Consider the following 26,066-nt stretch of genomic DNA (forward strand, 5'->3'; position numbering starts at 1 on the left):
TGAGCTGGTGACTAGAAGAGGTTTTGCTGGGAAGTGAGCCGTGTGGAGAGATGTGAAGGATGTCAGGGGGTGAGCCACGCAAAGGCTTGTGGTGGCAGGAAAGAGCGCCCCTGGCAGAGAGACTGGCCTGTCCGAGAGCCAACAGCAGAGGGGAGGAAAGCGAGGCAGGTCAGGGGACCGAAGGGGTGGTGTGGCTGCGTCCCAGTGTGGACAGCGTGGCTGCAGAGGGGCCGAGGGTCAGATTGCGCGGGCCCTGGTGGCCGAGCAGGGCTCGGTGAACGGGGGAGCCAGCCAGGGAGAGCTGAACTTGGGAGTAGCTGCCGACAGAGACTGGAAGCCATGCGCCCCGGCACCCCCCTCCCTGCCCACGTGAACAAGGCCACCACTGGCTTCCGTCTCGGCAGAGTGAACCCATGGAACAGCAAGTAAGAGCCATCCCTTCTCCCTCAGTCCAACGGACTCCGTGACAGGTTCCCCTTGGACAGCCTGCCCAGCCCCGGCAGCTGACAGCGGCTCCACAGACAGGGGGAGGTCGGAGGGAAGGCGCCCCAGGTTGGGACGAGTGCTGTGGCTCAGGGCACTGTGCTTATCCTGGGCTTCTAGCCCCACCTCCAACCGAAACCAGTGTTGGGGAATCTAGAGATATTATTACATGTGCTGAGGAAGAATGAGGCTTCAGGGTCGAAAACGACTGGGCCACGCCAGAAGGGAATGGGCGGGAGGCGGCGGGGCACGTTTCGAGAGGGCAGGTGCCGGAGTGGATGGACCTGGGATCAGGCGCCAGCTGAGGGAGCGTCTACACGTAAACCCTCAGGCAGTGCCAAGTGACAATGAGCTGCCGATGAGGGGCAACTCCTGCTACCGCCACCTGCTCGATGGCTTTGGGTCTGCGGGACTTCTCAGAGCCTTTGACCAGGTTCTCCAGGGGCTACTGCTACTAATGGAGGTTAGAGCTGGGAGGGCAAACCCAGACGAGCTCGAGGAGAATCCGCAGCCTCGGACCCGGCCGGGGAAATCCCGCTGCTTTCCTCACTAGGCAGAGAAGCCGTGGATGTGCAGCTGGCTCTCCACCTCCCACCATTTTCAGAGCTAAATATAATCTCACACCCACACTCAACCAAACAACAAAACCAGGATATAGATTCACCAAATATGGAAGTTTTAGAACTGTACATCCCAGGCGGAAGGAACCAGCTACCCTGGACCCAGCTGTGAATGAGTCTGGCCTTAGGAAGAAAGTGCCACTTTTCAGGAGACAAGAGAAGGGTGGAGAAAGAGACACAAGAGGTGGAGGTGGGGGTGTCACCTCTATTCCCAGTGCTCGGCCTGGCCCTGGCACACAGTGGGGCCTCAGGAAACACCCCTTGGCCTCCGAGACATAATACTCGTTGCCAGTTCACGAGTAAACTCATCAGGACTTTGAGCCTTGTCAACTCTCACTTTTAACCTTCAAGTTTTTACCCAAATGAGTTCCTGTCTTTGGTGTCACTCTATCATTTAGCGAGTGAGGGCGGGGCTGTCACTTTTCAAGAGAAACACTTTCTTCATAGCAGGAAGAGAAGTGAAAGCCTGGACCTGAGTCTTAGGGAGGGGCGGGCCTGGATGGGGAAGCGGCACCGGTCTGAGCCCACGGTCCCTGGCCCACAGGGGTGAGTAACCATCAGGGAGTGGATCTGGCTTTCCATGAAGCAGGTTGCTGTGCCTTCCTGTTGCACGCGCATGCGCGCACACACACACACATGCGTGCGTGCGTGCATGTACGTTCACATATACATAAACGCACGTCTGCGTGCACACACAGAGTAACACACAGTGTCTAAGGTTATCGTGGGTTTGTTTTTTAACAAGAGCCATCAAAATCATGGATGGCACATGCAGGACTTTGTAGAACCTCAATTCTCACACATATATTTAGGCCTGAATCAGAATGTTTTTCCATCATGGTCGACAATGATCTCATTTCTGGAAACACACACACACACACATGCACATACACACACACAACTAAAACACATTTATTTTATTTCTAAATTCAACCACTTTAGTCAAGGACTAAACATTGCAACAGACCATTTAATGACTGGAACTCTCTAATACCTTCCTGGAGAAAGGTCCCTCTCAAAATCAAACTGGGGCTTTTGATTAAAATGCCTCCGGGTTAAAATCGGCTGGAGAGAACCCCCATTCTCGGCGCCAGTGTCCTAGGCTAATGGTGCATGAGCAGAAACAAGAAGGGCCCTGTGGTCTGAGGACCCAAGGGAGTGCTGCCTTGTGTGTCTGTGTGTGGGAGGTGGTCAGATGGCCAGGGAGGGTGACATTTGAGGCTTTTAGGGCAAAAGGAGTTCTGGGGAGAAGCCGGAGCTGCCTGGGAGAGCACCAATCCTAGGAAAGTCTAGGGCAGGAACCCAGGGGGAGGATGGAGAATACCGGCAAGAAGGGCAGGAAGTGGCTAGGTGTCCGAAACTGGGGGAGGCAACTTGGGGAATGTCAGTGGGCAGATACCAGGGGCATCCTACAGACAGTGGCAGGAAGCAGGGAGGCACAGGGAGAAGCAGCTAAACCTGTACCACCAAAGTGGGGCCCTGCAGGGCAAGGCCCAGCCCCACGTGGGGCTGAAAGGTCAGAAAGATCTGCCCAGGGTGTGGCTGGGGGTGGGGCCTGGTCACATAACCCAAGAGCATCCAAGGGGTCACTGTCCCTAGCATGTGCACCTGCCACTGGTCTGTGGGGACTTTTCAACTGCAGGGTGTCACTCAGAGCCTCTGCTCAGCTCTCTGTCCCCACCTGCTGCCAGATTCCACACTCCACCCACGGCAGGTAGGACAATGGCCCCCAAAGGCGTCCACGCTCTAATTCCTGGAAGCTGTGAAAAAGTTACAAAAGGGATTCACAAATGGGATTAAATTAAAGATCTTGCGATGGGGAGATGATCCTGGATTATCTGGGTGGGCTCGATCTAATCAGAAGGGGTCTTGAAAGTGGAAAGCGGCAGCAGAAGAGGAGGTCAGAATGAAATGATATGAGAATGGTTTGACCCACTCCTGCTGGCTTTCAAGATGGAAGGGGCCATGAGCCAAAGAATGCAGGCAGCCTTTTAGAAACTGGAAAGGCGTGCAGAAATGTAGCCTATGGATTTTTCCTTGGAACTTCCAGAAAGAACAGCCGGACTGCCGACATCTTGAATTGAGCCCACTGAGACCCATGTCAGACTTCTGACCTATAAAACTGTAAGATGATAAATGTCTGTTGTTTTAAGTCACTAAGTCTGTAGGAATCTGTTACAGCGGCAACAGAAAAGCAACACGCCACCCGATGTTCAGGACACAGGGAACTGACCAGAGCCGCCACACGCCCCTTCGTGACTTCCCTTAGGATGCTGCCCCGTCCCGCCGAGCTTGTCTGCCAGCCAAACGCCACTCAGAACAACACTCGGCCCAACAGCTGGGGCTCTCAGCTGCAATTCCTGTCCCTGTTCGCCCGCCATCACCGGCAAAGGCCCAAGGCCTCTCTGCTCTCCCTGCCGCACTCTGCGGTGTCCGTCAGGGCACCTCCATCCACCTGCTGACGTGACTCCTGCCAGGGCGCCAGCAGCTGTCTTATTCTGCTTTGCATTTCTGGCACCCAGTACGGTGCCCACCACTCGGTAAATGATGGATGGACGGCTGGACACGTTAAGTGGGTAACTGAATGGAGAGAGGTGTCCCAGCCCCAGAGTCAAGTGTACGTGTTCTGTGTTTGGATCCTGCCTTTGTGTCCTCACAGTGTGACCTTGGGCAGGTTATTTTACCTCTTTGTGCTTTGGCTTCCTCGTCTGGAAAGCTGGGATATAATAACAGGACCTACTTGGCTAGGTTGTGAGGGTTAAATGAGATAACTCGTGTAAAATGCTTACAACGCGGCCTGGCTCGAGGAAATGGATCAATAGATGGTATCTACCACCTTGACTGTGTGATCCAACAGAGGGTGCCAAACAGGAAGAGAGGCTGCTGAAGTCGGGGCCAAGGAAGACCGCAAGGAGTGTCAACAAGGCTGCACAATTCTAGCCTAGAACCTTCAGCAGACACGACCCGGGACTCCCATTTCCACCTCCAGCTTCCTCTATAAGAGTCTGGGGCCAGGGCTCATCGAGGTGGAGGCAGCAGAGGGACGGGGGCCCAGCACGCAACTAAGAGAGCTGTTGATCATCAATTTTGCTGCTCTGGAGAATGCAACCCATCACTAGGAGAGAAGTGAGTTTTATGAGCAACCAAAGGCTAAAGGTTAACTGGAGTCATTTCAATGACATGCATATTTCCTGGCTTCGCACAGCTCTGGAAAACCCCAACTGCATTTAGAAAAATGCAAAGTACATCATACAACTCGAAGGCCTGGGTATGGGTAATGACAACAGATGAATGCAAAATATAACTTGGATGTGCCAAGCTGAAAACCAGGAAGTTGCATGAGGCTTTTCTGCATGAAGATTTGGCAGGGAGATGAAAGGTCTATTGCACTTTGGTATAAAAATGGCGGCCCCCACCAGACCAAGGGAGGAAGGAGGGAAAGACGGATGAGAACTTTTAGCTCTTAATTATAGGCAAATGACTTCTAAGCGTCCTGGTCTGCCTGTCTTCTCTGGGGCATTTTTACAGCTCTGTCTGAAGCGGAGCAGGCTGTTTGCAGGACTGGAGCTGGTTCAGGACAACCGGACAGTCAGGGGCAGGCTGGGGGTTCAGCTCTGCGAGGGTCCCTCTCCCCCAGCCCATATCAGTTATAAACGAGGTCAAGCACAGGGTGCTTCAGAGGCTGCCTGAGCACATGTGTAGCTGGGGGGCTGTAGGGCTAGGTTGCGGGGAGCGGTCCAAGAGGCCCAGCCTCTCACCCAGGCCCTTCTTCTCTCCAACGAGATGCCCCAGGCTTGAGAGGTGAAGCGATCTGCCTTCGACTGAGACAGAGGCACGCTGCATGCACGGCTAACTTACGCAAACTGTACGCGCTCAGGAAGGGAGTGGGGTGAGGACCGTAACGGCTTAGATGCCACAGGTCGCTCTGGCTATCATCTCACTGAAGGACTGAGCCTGAGGAGCAGGTGCGACCCTGTGCCTCCCTGTGACCCCTCTTGCTTCTTTCCTGAGCACCTCTCACAGTGGCCGGGTGAGAGTCTCCCAGGTAAAGATGTCCGTTCTCACATAACGTGGCCTTCCATCTGCTGGCACTCAGGGACAGGTCTATGTCAGCCCTGCAGGGAAGACCGGCTGTGTCAGATGCCTCGAGAGATGTCATTTTCCTACATGTCACCTTCCCAAGGAATCTGAACGGGTGGACCTGAATGGCACAAGGTTTCCACCTTGGAAGCAGGTATCAGAACCTAGAGAGAGATGTGATCACCACATCATGCCACCCAAGCCAGCCTGACAACACCTGGCTGATGAGGAGCTCTGCTTGAGCTCCGAGAAGGAGCTGGATTTCATGAGAGCGGCAAAGGAGAAACTAAATGTCAAGTCCTAGATTATTCCCCACTCTAACCAATGATTCTTGACGCTGCCCACACAATAGAATCCTCTAGGGAGCATCTAAAAACAGCTGCCAGGGCCCCATCCCTGGAACAAATGAATCAGAACCTTTTGGCGTGGGGCCTGGGCACAGAGTTTTTCAAGTGATGCTGAAGTAATTTTAAGGCACAACTCGGGTTGAGGATCTCTGCTGTCGATCTCTTCTGTCACAGAGAGCCCCAGGCCAGAAACCACCAGCCCTCCCACAACCCACCCACGGCCCGGCCCTGGCCCGGCCCCGTCCTATGAACTCACAAGCAAGTCAGATGCCCAGAGAGCAGCAATTCTGATGTGTGGCCACGCGCGAGGGCAGCACGGCAATCCAATTTTCACTTCTATTTTCAGGCAGGTCAAAGTGAAATGACAATTTAAGTTTTTAAATGTCCCAAGATCAGAAGTCTGTATATTTCTTAAAAGCTTAGCAGAGCAAACGACATTTGACATTCATTTGAAAAATCAGTTCAGACTGCCCACTGCTCCCCGAATCATGCTGGTCCCCGGGAACACGGCACCCTCGTCACAGGAGCCTAGAAGTCTTAAATCGGGACATTCTTTAAATCGGAGATTCAGTGGTCATTCCCTGTCATTTCAGGTACTTCCGATGTCTCCACTTTGACCCTTACTTAGAATACTAGGTGACAAACTGAACCAAACGCATCTCCCTCCTCAGTGAAGGAAGAAGGTGCCGGGCCCCTCCCCCATTCCTGCTTTTCCTAGCGGGGGCTTGGGTGGGCTCAGGGTGACTGGCTAAAAGCAGAGCAGGTTTGCTAGCAGGCCAGGTGCTGGGATAAGTGGCGCTGGTGTCCCTGGCTGGAGGACAGGTGCAGGGCCGGCAGCCTGTTGCTGTCATGGACCTTTGGTAAAGGTCACGCTGTCTGTTGCTGCTTCAGTCTCCCCAGAGATTTGTTTGGGGTATTCTGTGGTTGATGAGATATCAGGGCCTGGAGCCGGTCCTCCCCTCTCGAGGCCCCAGCAGTCCTGTGTTGTCCCTGGTGGCGGGGCAGGGTGGTGAAGGTGGGCGGGGAACTGGTGGCTTCGGGGTGAGGAGCCCTGTGTGGGCAGAGCCCCAGACAGCCCCATCGAGTGGGTTGGAGCGAGGGATGTCTCGAAACTCAACGTTAACCCTCAACCCCACTCCCCCCACGAATTCCTGTTTCCTGTGGCAGCTCATTGCCCTCCCCCTGCCAGCCAGGGGTGGTCAAGGAGGCTGGCTTCAACAGCACCTCGAGGCAGTGGGGCCTGGGGAGCCACTCTGAAGCCAGCAGTCAGGGTGGGAACTTCCAGGTTCCTTATGGCTGGAGTAGCACAGGGTGGGGGTGGGGTGGGGAGGGAGGTGGCAGGGGGCTGGCACTCATCATACAGGCCCTGTAGATCACAAGCAGGACTTGGAGCCAACCCTGAGAAGGGCAGCCAGGGTCTCTGGAGGGTTCCGATGGACAATTAAAAGGACACAATGGGCTGTGGATGAAGAAAGGGCAGCAGGGGAAGTTGGCGCCCTAGTCAGAAGGTGGTTTCTAGAATCAGAACCACGGTAGAGGTGCTGATGGTGGGGAGCAGGGGCGGACTCTGGATCTCTCTAATGCCTCAACTGGCAGACAGCAATTGCAGAGAGCGCGGCTGTAGGGATAAGAGAAAGAGAGAAGACAGGATACTCCCAGGCTTTTTGCCTGAGCGACGAGAAAGACTGAGTTGCCAGATAGAGACTAGGGAAGACTGTCAAGTTTGAGTTGCTTCTCTGTTGGCCTTTGCTGGCTGAGCCCTCTAAAGTCACGCCAGGCACTGTTCTCAGCACACCAGTAACATCTCTCCTTCCCAACAGCCTCATGAGGTACAGACAGAGAGGTGTGAGGATAGGGAGCCACACCAAGGTCACAGAGCCTGAGAGTGCCAGGCTGGCACCTTACGGCCAGCTGGAACCCTGTCTGCTCTCCTGGCCGCCCTGAGATGTAGCTGCATCCAGAACCCGTCCCCTTTCAGGAGGCTGTGATGTGCCTTGGAAAATGTCACTCCTAGAGCAAAACAAACCTAAGCCACCAGGTCCCATCTGATGGGAGAAATCAAAACTGTGGTCCCATTTTCGAATGAGTGGGAAGGACTAGGTTTTGGAAAAAAAAAAAAAAAAACTTAAATTGTAGACTGCCTTCGGCAGACAAGATCATTTTCATAAGCCAAGAAGGAAAAAGCTGAAAACCCAGTCTCTGCTACTCAAATGCCTCATTTCCCCAGTGCTTAGAATGGAATCTAGAAATTCTGCTTTGTAGAGGAAAAAAATAATGACTTCTGTCTTGTTCAGAAGAACTGTCCTAGGACCACTTCAATACAGAACCAACAACAGAGGGCACAGCCATTAGGTGACCTTGTGATTTCAGCAGAACATGTCTCTCTAATGCAGCTCAATTATGATCGTAAGTTTATAAAACAGGGAAAGATTACAGGAATATACATTAAACCACATCAATGAGCGCTACTGAGAAAAAAAATAGGTCCAGCAGACAGGTACCAATCAAATAATCAATACGCAGGAAACAGCTACATCACCCTGCTTTAGAAGAACCAAATAATGCTACAATTGGATTTACTTAAAAATTTTCCACTTGAACAAAACTGACAGCTGTATTATAATCACATTTCCAGTCACTTTATAAGATACAAATTTCATTTCTCCATATTTCTACTTCATTTCTGAAAAGGGGCCAGCAACATTATTCATCAAGCACAGGGAGAAGCGGCCTGATCACAGAGAGGTGGGGGCATGCTGTTAATTCCATGTTTTCTGTTCCCTTAGAGAACTGGTGGTTTAATTCAAATGGGATTTTTTTTTTTTTTTTTTTCCTGATCAGTCTAGTTCGGGGTCCTAGTTTCAAAGAGAGGCGGGAAAAAAAGCAGCATTTTATTCTTTAGGAAAATGATTTGGGATAGCTCAACAGTTGACATTAAGACAAATCTACATTTTTAGAAAACACCGAGGCGGGTTTAAGAGCCTTGGTATATTTCATGGGGGCGGGAGGAAGTCTGCACTGGGAGCCTGATTATTCAAATTTATGGGAATGATGAACAAACATCATTCTTTCGACTCACAAGCCAACTGCCCCAAATTACTCAATGACATTTAGAAATGTCACCATTGTGTTAATGAAAGTGCCTTAAGTGTTTATGAATACGGCAACTGCTAAAGCTTTAATCAGTTCAATCCAACAAGTCTTCGAGTGCCTGCCACGTGCCAGGCCCTGTGCCAGGCACTAGGGACAGAAAACAAGAAGGTGGTCACTGCACATGTGAGGTGTGCCTGGGGAGAGGGGAGGAGGAGGAGGAGGGCTACCGAATCCTGCCGCGAGGAGGAAGGAGGCTGGGGGTGGGGCCTGGAAGGGCAAGCCGGGCAGACGGGACGGCCTGAGCGAAGCTCCACAGGTGGGAAGTGGCAGGTGGGCTGTGTCCAGCAGCCTGCAGGCAGCACCACGGCCAGGTGGGCTCAGCTGCAGCAAGACGGAAGGCGGGAGCAGAGGGCCAAGGCTGGCCCAGGCAGCTGCGCCAGGAGCTCTGAGAGTTTCTGTCAGGGCGTGATGGTGGGCTAGCTGTGCCTCTTAGACACGGGCAGCGGGGTGGACGCACCAGTGGAGCAAGGCCATGGGCTGCGATCCCACGTGGGAGACGCTGGGCACGGACAGCACAGGCTGGGGAGGGATGGCTGGTGACCCCGACTGTGAGATCAGACGGGCTCAGGAGTGTTTCCACATTGGCAGGTCCGGTGATGGGCAGGTGAGGTTGTGCACCGGGATGCCCCACCACACGCCTACACATGAGGAGATCCAGTGTGGACTATTCTCCTTTTAGGGACAAAACGTGGCGAGGGAGGCAGGCTGGAGAGCCACAAAACCACACCCGCCTCAAGAATGGACTTCTAATGCTGTGCCCGTACGTGCCTCTCGGGTTTCACGTTCACATCAGTCCACTTTGGCGTAGCACTACACAAACCACTTCTCTGGGGCTTCCAGGCCTGAACTTCCAGGCTTGAACTAAATTGCCCCCAAGGAGCCATCTGGGTCTGAATCCGGCCTCCCCTGCAGGTTGCAGTTCTCCAAACAGCCAGTACCCACTTTCCTGAAAGTCATCTTTCCAAGAAACTTAATTAACAAGCCTGTGTGACCTCCTCCACTTTTCAGAGTATCCCATGGACAGAAAGTGAGACCTGCCTTTGTCAGAACTCGTGCAGAAAAGCTTCTGATGAAAAAATAGTTCAGTGCCCCATGTGTGGTCCGGATGATGAAGGCTGATGACTACTGTTACTAGGAAGCTTCCACACTCGGAGGCTGTAGCTGAGCATCCTCTCTGTGAACCTAGAGAAGAGTCGACACCGGCACTACCATCCCCACTTTACAGATGAGGGAGAAAGGCTCAGAGAAGTTAAGTAGTTTGCCCAAAGTCACGCAGCCGGGATTCAAACTCAGGTTTTTCGGAATCCAGAGCGCTAGTTCCTAAACAGTACATTTCCTTGTTAATTAAAGGCTGGATTTTCGAAAACTTGATTTCCCTCTTGCCACTGCCTTCAGCTTTCATCTAGAAATATCAATTGTTGATACTTAGGTGCATTTGCCTTTTCTTTCACTATACCCACACATTCACTATTTTATTTTGTGAGTCATTCCTAAGGTGTGGGCAGCATGACACTTGATCCCTAAACACTTCAGCCTGCACTTCCTAAGAATAATGACATCTAGCACAGAACCACATCATCGTGACACCTAAGAAATGCTGACCTCAACTGTATTATCTATTCACGACTATATGCAAAACATTCCTATTCTACAAAAAAAAAAAAAAAATGTTTTTTAAAGCTACTTCCCCACCCTAATCCGAGATCCAATCCGAGTTGATAATTATGTCTCTTTCATTTCAATAACCAAGAATAGCACCCCCTGGCCTTTTTTGGTCTGCCATGATATTTGCATTTATAAAATGTTCAAGTCAGTTGTCTATTAGAATGACCCACATTCTAGATTTGTCTTGCACAGTCTTTATTACTTAAGCTATTTTCTCATTTTGGTGAGGATGACAATGACTGGGCCATCAGCAAACTAAGGCAACATAGACAATTTTCCAGAACTGACAGCCAGGACCACAAGACTATCATCGGTCTTGCAAGAGAAGCAAATCAATGAGCTCACATTGTCACGGACTTACAATCAAACCACAACTTGCTTGGGCTTCATAACACTCTTGCTGGAAACGAATCTCTAGACCATCAGATGAATACAGCCAGGGACTTCCGCTGGGCCTAAAGGCTCCCGCCTGCAAGGGCACTGGGACAAAGCGCGGGGCGTGACAGGAGCTGAGGTCGTTCGCGACATTCACATTCATGTTTATCCACAAACGAAAGAATGATAAAGAAGGGGGACTTCGTCCCGACTTGGTCCGGGATTCAAACACGGACTGAGAATTTGGAGCACAGTTGCCACACGTGGGCTTCTGTGGCCTAGTAAATGGCCACAGCTGCACCTGTTTCGCTGAAGGAGCAGTTTGCAGGTGGGGGACACAGGCCGAGCAAGGGCCCTGTGGCGGGGACATGCCTGGTGTGTCTGAAGAACGGCAAGAAGGCAGAGAGAGCCAGGTGGCGCCAGATGACGCTCAGCCTCAAAAGTCACCACGTCTCTGCTTTTAGTCAGAGTGAGATGAAAGCTACTTTGAGCGAAGGGAGACATGATCTGACATATTTTAAGAGCATGAACTGAACCCTGTATCGAGAATTAACTGTAGGGGATGAGGCAGAAGCAAGTGACTAAGAGGCTATTCCAACAATCCAGGTGAACGATGACGCCAGCACAAACCAGGTGCTGAGGGGTGGGGCTGGGAGAGATGGTCAGATCCTGGATCTGTATGGAGGGATGGCTGAATAGGTGTACTAACCAACTGGAAGTTGAGCTTGAGAGAAAGAGTGGTGTCAAGATGAGCTCAAGGTTTTTGACATCAGGATGGAACTGCCACCAACTGGGAAATGGGAAGGCTGCAGGAGGGGTAGGGAGGCTCGTGGCTGCAGACAGGGTGAGCTGGTGAAAAGGGTGCACGCCCAGGAAAGAGAGGCAGCCAATTGCTACCTATGGGGACGGAGGCCCCATGGGGCCAGCCCATCTCATTTTCAAAGCGATAGATATTTGGTTTTGAAAAATAAAATATCCTGATTTTAAAATGTTGGCAATTAACATAAATTTGCTTGCAAACGTTCTATCGGCCACCAAACTACATCTGTGGGCCTCTTTGCCAACAGGTGGGCACCGCTACCCTCGTTTTATCGATGAGGGAACTGAGGCTCAGAGCAGCAAATCTAATTGTTCCAGGTCACATGGCAAGAAAGAGGCAGAGCTGGGATCCAGATGCCAGATGTCTTCTAACGTCTGTATTTTTCTGAGACCCAAGGCTTCCACCACACCCTCAGCCCATTCTTAAAGAGGCAGGTCCTGGGCTAGAAAGAGCCAGAAGGCGAGCAGAGGGAAGGTCCAAGGCCTGCCTTACCAGAGGATGACCACAACTGAAATAGTATTATTGTTAATCATTAACTTTAGAGGAATGATGCTTGGGTTTCAGGGAGCAAGTTAGATCAAACAGGAGGGGTCTCTGAGTCATTAAGTGTCTGTGCGCCCAGGTCACAGAGCAGAACACAGCAGTGCAAGAACAATTCATTGGGGAAAACCAGGATGTGCAAGAAACACATGGGCATCACCCTTTGGACACTTCTGCAGGATGGGTCCTGCATACTTGGCCTCCCAAGGGAGCTCCCTGCTGTAACTATCCCCTCCCCCTATAACTCCATAAATCTACTCTTTACAACTGAGGCCAGAGGGTGCCCTCGGCGGTTCAAATCTGATGTCACCTGGTTAAAAACTCTTCTCACTGTTCTTAGGATAAAACCCAAATCACTGGTGCATCTACGAGGCCTGCACATCGGGCGATCCCCTCGGCCTCATCTCACCACTGGCGTGGCCCTCTCTCACATGGCTGTCTGTCATCTTTCTCAACGCCCCACTGGCCCCCGAACCTTTGATTCTGCCAGGCCCCTTTCCTGGCACCCGCATCCACATCCAGGCTTCAGAGGGGTCGTTGCTCCCCCAGAAGCTTCCCCGACATCTGGGCAGGCCAACTGCCCCCGGCCTCCCCCCACCCCCCGCCATTACCTGCTCCCACAGTGCGTAGTGGCATCTGACTTTGGACTGCGTCACACTGTGATCGGTGTTTGCCTCCCCCATAAGACTAGACTGGAAAAGACAGAGACACTGGCTTTCGCTCTTGTCACTGGTCTGCACTCGACTTTATTTCAAGCACCCCATTAGAGCACAGTATGTGGGCCTACTGTCCCTCATTCTGAAAAGATGTCCTTCCTATTTATCTGGTATTAACAGTGTCCTTTCTTTCATGAAATAATAGTTCATAAATGCTTTTTTTCCCATATGACTACTTGGTGAAATAAAGGTTGGTGATCCTATCTCTGGAGGCTTTTTTGGGTTTTATTTGTTTTGGCATTTCACTGGGCTGTGAAGTCCCAAGGCCTGGAAACCACTGGGAACCACGGCTCTATACGGCGATGGATTTCCTCCAGGCCCCCAGACCCTGGCAAGTGCGTCCAGCCTGGCGTGGAATCAGACCTAGAGCACAGAGGCCTGCTTATGTGTGGACCTCTCTCTGGGGATGTGGCCCTCTCTCCCAGACCTCATGACATAGGGTTCTCACAGCTGTGCGGGGCTCCTCTGAGAAACGGCTATCTCAATTATAACAGAGCAAACGTGGAAGTGCCCCCAACCGTGGAATGGTGACATGAGACATCTCCGTCAGTAGAACATTATGCGAGCTACAGTAACTCTGAAATCTGTGGGATAACATGGAAAACGGCCTCTGAGGCGGGCGGGAAGGGGCTTCCAACCTGGACATCTCAGCCAAGCTGCTTGCTGAGGCCTCGCCTCGCCAGCCAGCCCGCCTCATCCTCTCCCATTTGGAACCAGCTTCTCCTTCGGGGCTGGCCCTTGGATCACAGAATCACTGTCTGCCAACCCCCTGATGCCAGGATTGTCCCCAAGCTCAGAACCCAGAGTAAAGCTGGACTGCTAGCATCGTCATAGAAGGTCGGTCACCAAATGCTGTCCCCAGACTGTGTCCCCATCCTTCCTCCACTGGCATGGGCCCCTGGCCACAACCTCCTACACGGCCTCCTTGCAACTGTGCCAGGCACTGTTCTGGGCACTTCACACATATTAACTAATTTACTCCTCCCAATATCTCCCATTTTACAGGTGAAGAAACTGAAACTCCAAGAGATTAATTCATTTGTCGAAGACCATGCACTGGGCAGGCAAGGGGCAAGGGCGGGGCTTCACTGCGGGCACGTCTGCCTCCAGGGCCACCACGCTCATAAATGCTATGCTCCGTGGCCTCCCTAGGCCTTCGACACGGCTCAAACGCCTCTGCTGAGACGGTCTGACCTGCAGTTCTGGATCTGGAAGTACACTTTCAAGACAGATGTCCCTGCTTTCCACTGCACTGGAATTGCTCCTTGCCTGCCGGCCACGCCAGCTTCCTTTAGGATCCTGGGATCCTTTAGGATCCAAGCTTCCTCCCACCTTCCAGCCTCACCTCTGTCATCCCTTCCAAGTGGCAGACCTCATTTTTGCATTTTCTCATAGAATCTTCTGGCCCTTCCTTTGCATGGCCCTCTCAAGAGAGACCCTCCCTCATCAGCCTCTGAGGTCCTTTCTCCTAGCACGGGACCTTGTTCATCATCTCCACAGAGCTATCTCAGCGATCCTATGAAGGTCCACTTATGTCCTTACCGCCCCCATTCCTTTCCTCTCCTCCAACTAGAAGCAGAAGAGCAGAGACCAAGCCTGGCCTTGGCTCACTATCACATCCCCGCTCCCAGCACTGTGCCCATCATACAGCAGGCGCCCAATACATACTTGAATGAATGGATGGATTTTGCTGAACGGATTTCATAAATGGATTTAAAAATCAGAATACAAGGTTAGGTGCATATGGCACATGGTATGGCTTATGTAAAGGTCAAGAGCCCCCGTGGATAGGCTGGGAAGGAAACTGGAAGTTTCCCAAGGATGCGTGGTTGCTTGGTAACTCCTTAGGGTGTTTGGACAATGGGGTGCTTTCCCCTGCCGTGACTGCCCGTGCTATTCGGAAACAGGTAAGATTCCTTTCAGAAGGCTCCAGTTCCAGTCCAGGTGAAGCCCGGCTTCTCCTGGAAGCCTGCTTGTCCTCAGTAGGCCTGTTCGTGAAGGTGCAGAGTGCCCTGCCCGGATAGGGTCCAAGCAGCCAGAGCTGTTTCGTACCCCCCAAAACAATATCATCACATGAATTAAGCACTGGTTTGAATAATTCAAGATACGTTCTTCAAATCGTTGTCAAGACAGAAAACACCCACCTCCCGCCGCCCCGCTCTAAGAGTTAGATCTTGCTATTCAGCAGCTGTAACAGTGCGACGGCCAGCTCTCATTCCCTGAGTGCCTACTCTGCCCAAGCATGGTGCTCCGTGCCTTATGCGCATGGTCTCACGTGATCTTCGACAGCCTTTCCAAAACCTTTTAGAACCATTTTAAAGTTAGCAAGGCCACTGCTGGGCCTCACAAGCATTAAGACTCTGAAAAAGATCACAAAGCTGATTACTTCTAACTACACCAGGGACCACAAAATCAAATGTCAATGGGGCCAGGATGCCAGAATGCAGGGGAGCGCAGGCCCTATGTCTGGGGGCTGTCCTCCCCATGACCCTCGGCTAGAGAAGCTCACAATTAGCAATGGTGGCAACCAATCCAATTAAGAGTAACCAAAGTCCTTATCTGTTACAGAGACATTTTTATAGATATATATGTCTTCCATTCATTTTAATACACTGGACACGGGGAATATTTTAAAAAGGAAATGGTGGGGCAGATACAATGAGACTTAGCAAAAGCGTAATAACTGTTGAAGCTGAAACCTGGGTATATGGAGGTTCGTGTTCTCTCTAAAAAGTCTAATCTATTTTACCTAGTCTTACCTATCTTCCCCTCCTCTCCCACTTCCTTTTCCTCTTCCCTCTGTCCCTCCTCTTCCTCCTTTCCTCCCTTCCTTCCTCCCTTGCTTCCTCCCTCCCTCCCCCCTCCTTCCTCCTTCCTTCATTGCTGCTAGTTTGGACCTCTGCCCCACCCCACTCTCCTTTCCAGGGAAAACAAATACAGCTTTAAGCACAGTTTGCTTCTTTCTGGAGGGATGCTGGCAGGGTGACTGCATCTTTGATGTTGTCAGAAGCCACACTGCTACAGCTCACCTGCCACACCTGGCCCAGAGGCCTGCTGCTGGTAAGATGGTTTCCTAGTACTGTTATGCTATAGTTCCTTATCAAGGCGTGACAAGTTTAGTAAATACACTCTAAGTCACCTCTTCCTGTTGTGTGACTGGCATTCCTTTAAAGCTTGTCAGACCTTATCACCTTAGATAAAAGTTGACCAACCCCAAACATTTCTCCTTGAGTCAGCATTTTTTTTTTTTTTTTGGTCAGAAAGACAAAAAGCTAAGCTCATAAGAAGCATACCCAGCTTCCAATCATTCTGCAAGTATGAATGCCTTCACCTACATTACAATGCTTCTTTCATTTTCTATTCAAGAAGGCATTCTATGAAACTCAAAGCATGCTAGTTTTTCCCCAATGAGGGTCAAAAGTTCCAGTATTTAAAAACAATCACATACACAAAAAAGGTCAACAACACATGCGGACCTTACTCTAGTACCATGTGTGTGCAAAGCCCAAAACTCCTAGTATTTTCTGGACAGCCCCTCTTCAGCAAAGACATAACTTGCAATCGGGCTGGGTAAAGAGAGACAGTCATTCCTTTCTTAATGGCCAACTACCCAAAAAGGCTCAGTTAAGTGACCTCGACTACTAAGCTAATCAATTAAAATGGATAAGTGAAACACTTTTAACTTTTATTTCAGTAGGCCATTCCTGGGAGGGGAAGAAATGTGAATTCCCAGCATAATTCCATTTCATAGATACAAACATTCTTGCTGCCCTGATGGAGTGGCCTTCTTTTTTAAAGCAAGCTGTTTCCCTCGCTTTCCTTGAATCAGAAAAAGACTGGTCATGGTTCTCTCCAGCCAACTTTGATCCATTTCAACCCTTACAGAAATCCCTGTGGCCATTTCTCCAGGGTAAAGGGCCAAAGGAGATGGGGGTAGAGCAGGGAAGGGACAAAGCTTTTTTGTTCTTCCAAGAAAGAGAAGGGAAACAGAACATAAACAAGGCAGAAAAAGAAGACAGACAACCAGTTAAACCATAATGGTCCTTTACTGAGAATCCACGACGTGTCAGGCAGTGCGCCCTGCTCTTCGCACACGACACCTCATTTAATTAATGGGTGATACCGACTACAGTTTGCTGAGAACGGGCACGTACTAGGCGCTATGCTTGGTCACGTTATATTTCATGTTATATTTCACTCATGTGTCGAAACAACCCCATTGTTACAGAAGATCATCCCCATTTTACGGGCAAGGAAACGGACACTGGGACTTTAAGTCATTTGCTCAGGGCATACTAAGCAGAGCAGGGGTGTCCGGCTCGAAAGCCAAACCTCAGTGATTCTATCACGACTGCTGGCCATGCGGCCGGCCGAATAGTTTGTCAAAACTCATCCAATTGTAAACTAAAGCTGGTCAATTTTATGGGTGTAAACTATACTTCAATAAAGCTGATTCAAAACGACGAGGACTCTCTCTGCACTATACGAATGGCCATCTGCTGTTCCCACTTCCCTATTTCTTCTTCGTGAGTTTTCTTTGAGAGCCTTCTTCCTCACTCTCGGGTGACAGGCCTCAAAAGAAACAGGCCCTACCTTCAGCTCTAGGGCCAGGCATGTGACTGCAGCCTAGCCAATCAGTGAATCTCATTCCTCTGACCACTAACTGGTTCAGGGACAGTCATATGACCTAAGCTGGGCCAATGAGAACACTGCCCTGAACTTCTATAAAAGAGAATAAGAAGCTCTGTTCCTGTCAGGGCTGTTTAGCTGGTTCAGCACATCTTGAAGCTGATGATGGCCACTGTCACTACCTGGTGAGAGCCCTCTTGCGGATGAAGACAGAACAAAGGAAAGCAGAGCTGACAGATGGAGGGTGGTAGCTTCCCGATGACACTGCTTGAGCACCTAGATCCAGCCATTCCTGAAGGCAGACTTTCTAGTGACACCAGCTGATTCCCCTTTTTCCTTAAGCCAGCCTAAGCTGGGTTTTCTGTCCCTTATGATCAAAGAGTCCTAATACACCACAAGGCCTTTAAGACCATCTTACCTGCCCCATAGCAAATGGAGGAGAGAAAGAGTTATACAGACGCGAGCAGGGTTACAGGAACGTGACCCAATATGCCTGTTGTCTCCTTTAAGTCTCAGTCTCCCGAGCACAAAGGCACTGCATGGTTAAATAAGTAGCTCAAGGTACAGCCTGAACACATGGTTCTCCAGCCTCAAAGCCTTGGTCTTTACCTAAACACTGGTGATTTGCATTTTTGCAAGCCTTTTTTTTAATTAGCAGCAGAATCCTTTCATCGCTGGAATCATACCTAAAACCAATTAAACTGATGCTGCTATGCTTCCATGGAGGGCAGGGATCCTGGAGGCCGAGGACCCCCAAACCCCTCACACATGTATCTCAGCAAGCCAGCTGCATGGCCCTGCCTGACTCCGGACAGTAGAACCTGCAGGCTGATTGATTTCAAGGTGCCCAGAATCTAGGGTCCTTTCTTTGAAAGTTTTGTGAGGCATGCACACTGTTAGCTCATGGTCACAGATCAACCACAGTACAAAAGGCAGGGCGCACACCGACCCTCCCAGTGACGTGTGAGTCAGCATGGCGCGTCCCCCCCTGCTGTGCCTCGGAGGCCAACTCACTCAGATCGAGGACATCATCGGTTTTGATTAGGTCCTCTTCCCGCGTCAGTGGTAACTGGGTCTCGGGCTCCCCTCGCAGTTGCAGGGACAGGGAACGGAGCATGAAGAACACCCGGATGGCCTGGATGAGCAGTTCAGAGAGCAGAGGGTGAGACGGCAGTCGTTTCGGTGAGATTCTCCACATGGAGAAATCACACTGTGATGCTCGGTTAAAAACAAAAAACACATAAACAAACAAAACAAAGCCCGCCTCTCCCCTTCTCCCAGTATCATGGTTCCGGTGTTTTGCCTCCAATCAGTTATCCATGGGTTCAGGTTTCGACCAATTGACCTTGACTGAGCACCTATCATTTGCCAGGCCCTTTTCCCTAATGTCATGTGACCTTCATGACATCATGCTCAGCAGGCAGCCCCACTTCGAAGCCAGGGCACTGATACCCAAGGAGGAGACGTGACCTGCCCCAGGCCACACACCCAGGGAGGGCTAGAACCAGGACTCTTCTAACCCAAACAGTGCGGAATTTGGAACTTCAAATCACGAGGAAGTGTTTCAAGGTCCCACCACTTGAATGTAGGGGCAGTGGAGACAGAGGGGGTGGTTGCTGGTGGGGTTCAGAGCTGACCAGACTCAACTGAAACCCTGCCCCAGCCCCTCCCTGGATGAGCCCCTTCACCTTGGAGCCGTGAGCCCTTGGCCTTACAATAAGGGGTGTGCCACTGACGGGAAAGTAGACCTGGCACCTGGCAGGTGTGCAGTCACGTCGGTGCCGAGTGCCTCTCAGGCCTCCCCAGAGCAGCTCTCTAGGGGCAGAGTGGCCCTCTCAGCACTGGGATTCCTGACTCATACAAGAGGTGTCTGGGCAGAATCCAGCATGGCCATCAGGCATTTCCAGAAAGCAGAAAAAAGCAGAATCCCAGGCCCCGGAAGCCAGAGAAGTTTGTGCAGAAAGCAGCCTTCACCTGGGGCCAGGTTTCCCTGGTGGCACCCTTCCCCGGAGTCCTAGGTTGGCGCTGACTTGCCCACCGACCAGAGACCAAGAAGTGGCAGGGTAGCCGGCCTGCAGGAGGGGCCGCCTCCAGGCCCCCATCCTGACCTTGGCTGGCTGGCCTGCCTGAGGGTGTGCGTCTGAGGGAAACAGCTTGGGAGTCGGATACGAGGGGGCTACCTGGACTCCCAGCTCCACCGCACTAGGCATGGCCCTGTGTGCTTCAATTCTTCTCACCTGTGAAACGGGAGTGGCACCTCCAGGGCTGCTAGGAGGTTCTGAGATAATGCTGGTGGAGTGTGTTCTGTAAAGGGGAGGCCATCCTCTACTCCAATCACTGGACAGCTGGGCGTGGGGGAGGGCATGGGGACAAACCACTGTCGCCACTGGTGAGCACACAATGATGAATTCCAGCCCTCTTTGCGTCTCCTAGTTTACAGTTCTGAGGGCTACAGGCGTGGCCTGCTGAGAGAAGAGGCTGCCTCTACACCACAAGGTGCCTCCCGACACGAGGAGGAGGAGACAGATTACTGCCTGCAAGGAGCCAGCTTTGCACTGGCTCCTGATAACCCAGGCAGCAAAGATACCCATTGGCACGTCTAATCCTAATCCCGCCTTGGCCTGGAACCATGGGACACTTGGGCTAATTAATCTAACATAGAAAACCAGAAGAACAATCCTACTTCCTGTACCTATTCTGAGGTCATGATTCCCCTCTGTCAATCATAAGCACGAGAGAAAGATAAGCTTTTATATTATAATACAGATGATGGTGGTGGCAGCGTTTGTCCTGATCTGATCTTAGTTTATTAAGGTACAGTCTTCATAAAGACAACTGCATCAATCAGAAGAAGAGAGATAATTTCATTTAAAAAAATCGAAATAGCTTTTATTTCCGAAGCTCCTATTGTGTGCCAGACAATGTGGGCACCTAATCGCAATGTAAAGATTTTATGCAGGGAGAAATGGAGCTGAGAAAGGCAGAGCACTCTAAGTTCACGTGGCTGATGAGTGGCTGAGCCGGGGTTGGGACTTGTGTCACGTAACCAAGCTCACATGGAAAATCGAATGTCCACACCAGCCCAAATACAGAAAGCCCAAGGTGTGGGTGGGCACTTGAACTATTTGGCAGTCTGAGCTCTTGAATAGGGAGTCATGACCTTAGAGATGAGAGGAAAAAGAGGAGAAAGGCCCGTTGCAGTCAGGTCCACATTGAGTAGATGCTTGATGTCTGTCAAAAACCCATTCCTGGACGTGGTTCCATAGTGTAGCGGTTAGCACGTCTGCTTTACATGCAGAAAGTCCTGGGTTCATGCCCCAGTGGAGCCATGGTCCATGGTCTATGGGCATGCCACCCTGAACAAGCCCAATGTCTGATCTTAGAAGCTAAGCAGAGTCGGACCTGGTTAGTACTTGGATGGGAGACCACCCAGAAAGACCAGGTGCCATAGGCATAAACAATAATAAATAATAAAATAAAATAAAATAAAATAAAATAAAATAAACATCACTTCTTGGGGTTCTGAAGGCAGAGAAATCAAACAGGACCCTGGTTGGGGGATGTGGAAAGAGAAATGTGTGTAGCTTTCTATAGCCCATTGCTCCGGAAACCAGAAACTTTCCAATATAAAAGGAGTTTGGAATCTGGTTCCTAATGTAGACCTTTCTGGTAAAACATCTGCTTTCGCTTTGTAAACAGCAAATGGAAGATATTTCCAGGAATACAAAATAATAAAAAAATAAAAAATATAAAGCAGAATATAATACAAATAAAATAAAACCCCCAATAACACTTTTCCTAGTTCCTGCCCCAGTTTTTAAGAGAAAGAAGAGCGCAAAAGAAGTCCACGTTCATGAACGTGAGGAAGGCAGATTCCCACAGGGCAGGGTGCTCTACCTGTGCAAAAGCTGGGCTCCCACGGGGTGCTACAGGGTCTGGCAGGCACTTTGACCAGTGACACAACTCCAAGAATCCACAAAAGGAAGATAAGATACCAGAATAAAGGCCGTCAAATTCATCCCTAAAACAATGGCCAGGTCCTCTGCTTACCCATGGCCTGCTGGGTACGGGTGGGGACTGCACCAAGTCATATCATTCAAGCCTTTTAATGATCTGTGTGGTTCCCATTTTACAGACAGGAAACCAAAACCCAGGCAGGCTGCCCAAAGTGACTCAATTAATAATCGGACTCCAAAGTCTATGTTCATCTAACCACAAGCGCTTGCCTTCAACAGATTTGAGGCTTGGGACCCGGGCTTTTATTAAGTGCTTTCTTTACTTTGCTAAATAAACATGCAAATCAAAAAGTATTATTAAAAAGGAAATACTCTTCTTTCAGAGGCTTCCACAGAGTTCCAGGAAGACAGACTCTGAAAGAACAGATTATGATTAGATTTAAAGGGGGTTGACTACTAACTAAGCTCAAATATCAAGAAGAGACTTCTCCAGTTTGCTTCCATGCACCTAGGAGCAAACTCTGGCCTGGAGAGTCCTAGGGAATGAGTCCGATGAGCAGGGCAGGAGGACGGCTTCAGATTCAGGCAGACCTGGCTCAACCTGGGGTCGGGTGGATCCCGTGAATTCTCCAGGCCCAGGCTCGAGCTCTAGAAATGGGGACCCACCACCCCTGGTCACAGGGCCACTATGAACATGCAATAACATAGTTCAGGTGACACAGAGAGCCCTGGAGCTGGTCCTGGATCAAATGCTGTTGGAGCTCTCTCCCCCGCATCCCTTGCTGCATCTGCAGGCCGCTCGCTGAGTTTAGGCGACAGTCACTCAGGGTTAGCAGCCCACCGAGGCCGTGGATGTGGCCGTGCACAGAGTGCTGAAGCAGTTTAAAGTGGGCACAGACCTTTGGGAAAGCAATCTGGCAATATGCAGAGAGTCACACACACACACACACACACACACACACACACACACACACACACACAAATGTTCATACCCTTTGAACCAGAAATTCCACTTCTGGGAACTTATCCTAAAGAAATAAGCCAAAAGAAAGAAAACACTGTATTTGTGAAGCTGCTCATTACAGTTTAGTTGAAAATAATATAATACTGCAAGCAACCAAAATGTCTACCAGTAGGAAAATGCCTAAGTAAATGATGGCAGAAGTCAGCAGATGAACTTTTAAGTACCAGTAAGAAGTTAGACTTATTAAAACTGTTTTACCACACGACAAACTTCTTGCTTTACAAAAGAGAAAAACGGGGTGAGGATAAAGCAAGGTCATGGTACGCTCTCCCTGCAGCCATGAAAAGATGTATTTGCAAACAAAAATAGGGCGGAGTCACAAAAAATGTGTAAGTGTTGTTTGTTTAGGGTGATGAAATCATGGAAAGTTCTTTCTCTCTACTTTTGAAACCTTATGAGATGCCACTGTATTTTCTGTAATGTGTAATACACATTTGAAAAGTAAAGTAAAATATTCTATTTCCTCAAGGTCGATACTAATAAACACACAAAAAAATGCACTTTTATAAGAAAACAGGGAAAGAGAATGCAGGGATAAATAAAACTTTGTGCAAATACCTTTATTTTATAATGGCTTCCAAGATTCTTACATATGACTAGAGGCTTATATTCAGATTTTAATGTTCACTACAAAATCCTCTTCCTATCTTTCTTTTCTCCAGCATTAAGCTTTAGGAAATTTAGGCCATGAAAGACTATTTCTTTCCCACCTAAGATGCTAGAATGCTCCACTGCTGTTCAGCCAACATCTGAGCATTTACTGTGTGCTAGGTACTGAGCTGGTCACCTCACAGTCGCTCTCTCACATATACCTTGAGCAAGAGCCGAAAGGCATGACACACGAGGGAGCTGAGGCTCAGGAAGGTCAAGTAACTTGCTCAAGGTCATACAGCTATAGCACGGAACCTTGGTTGGTCTGACTCACGAGCCTGTTCTCTGTTAACTGCTTCTCTCAACGGACCCTACACATGGGGCGAGTCAGGCCCAAGCGCGCGGTCCTGTTCGCAGGTCTCATTCGACCCCAGCAGTTCCAATGAGCCTCCTTTCGACATGCATTTCCCTTCTATTCTTCCGTAAGGTTTGCACCTCCTAACTTTCCCATGAGGTAGGAAATCAATGAAAAACCGAATAATGCTGCTTGTGCTACCTCTACGTGCTGCGAAACTCAGGGCTGGGACCCGTGTGGGCCCAGGCACTGCCACAGCTTAGTGGCACTCTTGCTGTTTTGGTCTTATTTTAATTTGATATTATTTGTTCACTGCCTATTCTTAAATCTTGCACGGTGAATGGCACCTAGAGAACGCCCCACAAATATGTCAAACGAAAGAATAAACAATGTAACTTGCAAAATGCAAGAGGAAAAACGTGACTCTCTTGCCTCCGCATGGCCTGCAAGGCCCTGCTGCCCTCCTCTCCTGTCCCCACCCCTCCTCCTCTCCCCTCGCTCGCTCTTCTTTAGTCACCTGCTCCTTGAACACACACCATACGCTGCCCCATCTTGTGGGCTTTGCACGCGCTGTTCCTTTTGTGTGCAAAGCGCCTCCCATAAGTCTTTGCGAGGCTGGCTCGCTGATCAACCTTGCTACCTCACTCTTCAGGTTCAGCTCAGACGCCAGCCTTGGTGGAGCTGCCCTCCTGACCACTCTATTTCTAAAGGAGGGCCACCCCGCTCTACTGCAGAGCCTTTCCCGCCCTCTGACATCAAACTGGACACTTGTGTATTTCTTAATCAACTTTCTCTCTCTCCATGTCATGTGAAGTCCAGAAAACAGGGATGTCTTACAAGTTGGCAGTCATTTACTAGTCAGGGTTGTTTGAACTTTTCTGACAAGTCCTTAAGGAAAATAAAGGGTGGGATTTCTAAAAAGCCTCCTAAAAGTTAGAAAAGTCTACTTGGTAGGAAAAAAAAAAAGAAAAGAAAAGAAAAAGAAAACCTTTGAATCCAAAAGGATGAAATGGAATGTTATTTGGATAGAAGCGAAGAACTTGAAACAAACCACATAAGCCCTCAATTGCTTGCTAAACCATACACTTCCTTAAGCTCAAAGCACACTGCTGTGTTCTGATGTCTGGGATGGGCTCAGGAGCTAAGTTTCTGGAGCATTCCAAACAGCTGCCTTGCAACAGGAACGGGATTGAGGTGAGTGGTGGAAATTCCCCTTCGGAGATGGTACTGTACACCTGAAACTAACATAATATCTTAAGTATGCCGACTATACTTAAAGAAAAAAAAAGAAAGAAACCGATTCTTTAAGTCACAGAGTGAGGCTTCTCTTAGGTGGACGGCTTTGCTTGGAGGTGGCCAGCCCTGTTTTATATCACTCTGCCACCTCTCCGTGGCTCAACCCACAGACTATGGGACGGGAGAGCTGCTTTTGTGCACTTGTCACATGGACAAAGGCTGACCGAGAGCCCCAGAGAAGTTGGGACGTTCCCAGGAGCTCTGTCTGTGCTTCGGTTGGCAGTCTGGACCGTGCGTGTCATCTGGGGCGAGGGAGGTGGGCAGCAGAGCCCTAGGGCCCCGCACCTAAGTGACATGTGAGGGGCACCGGGAGGAAGCGAAGCCCCGTGACCGAGAACTGCTGCCGGCCTTCCGCGTTTCTTCCTGTCACTGAGTCCTCGCCATGACTCTGGCAAGGCGAGCACACGCTGCTTTCTAGATGGAGAGAGTGGCTCAGAAGGGAGGAGGCGCCCCAAAGCCCGAGGAGCTCTCCCTCTGCCATAGGCCTCATTCCCGAATCCCCCCATTCTCTCCTGTGGATCAGGACCGCCTGCCCCAGGCCAGGAGAGTGTCAGAACCCATTAACAATGCCAGGGCCGCCCGAGACCCGGCTCCTCCGGCCCACCAGACTCATCCCTCCCTAAGGCGCGTCTCTCGCTCTGGCTCCGGCCACAGTCCCCTGGAAAGGGCCGCATCCCTCTGCTGCCTGCTCCGCCTTCTTCACCAGGCAGGCTTAGGGGCCTGATCCCATGTTCCTTCCCCAATGGCCCCAGGCACATGGATTGATAACTGCTTCTTCCCACCTCCCCCTCTAGACTCTGATTCCTCGAGGACTGGGGCTGTGTTTTCTCTGTCCCTAGTGTCCAGCACCGAGCAGGGCTAATAAACAGCAGTGGGGAGCAGTGGGGAGCAGCGGGTCGGCGTGGCTGAGAGTGTACGCTCTGGAGGCCACACCCCCGAGGCTGAATCCTGGCTCTGCCACTCACTAGCTAGGTGACCTTGAGCAAATTGCTTGACCTCTTCGTGCCCCAGTTTCTTCCTCGGTAACATGGGGAGGATAGTGCTGGTCTCCTAGGACGGGTGTGGAATCACTCGAGGAAGTTCACATGAACTACTATGAATGATCCACTACGTAACAAAGATCAGGCGCTCACGTAGGTGTTAAACCTGATGGCCTGTGACCCAGAAAGCAGGCAGATGCGACCCAGCGCGGCGGCTCTCAGTGCTCACAGGCTGAGGAGTAGGACCGCGGGGACAGAGTCCTCCCGGCCTGGGGCCACTGCAGCCCCTCTAGGTGCACAGCTTTGCTGTAACTTTATTAGGCAGCGCTTCTTAGGCTGACCCAAGGCTAAGGGTGAGCGCGCCCACGTCACGGAGTCACTCGTCAGAACCAGTCCCCTTATAAAAGCTGACACCAAGAATGCCCAGTGCAAACAG

General features: G+C 50.5%; 1 protein-coding gene across 6 annotated transcripts in view; it reads right to left on the reverse strand.

Moving 5' to 3' along the window:
- CLEC16A (C-type lectin domain containing 16A) overlaps window positions 1-26,066 on the reverse strand; it is a 199,328-nt gene that overhangs the window by 81,231 nt on the left and 92,031 nt on the right. For all 6 annotated transcript variants that reach the window (XM_036226100.1, XM_036226098.1, XM_036226099.1 and 3 more), the window contains one exon: window positions 18,443-18,563. In XM_036226100.1, the coding sequence (XP_036081993.1) occupies window positions 18,443-18,563 (121 nt within the window). The remainder of the gene's footprint in view (window positions 1-18,442; window positions 18,564-26,066) is intronic.

Source organism: Rousettus aegyptiacus, unplaced genomic scaffold, assembly GCF_014176215.1.
Source record: "Rousettus aegyptiacus isolate mRouAeg1 unplaced genomic scaffold, mRouAeg1.p scaffold_m13_p_8, whole genome shotgun sequence".
NCBI lineage: Eukaryota > Metazoa > Chordata > Mammalia > Chiroptera > Pteropodidae > Rousettus > Rousettus aegyptiacus.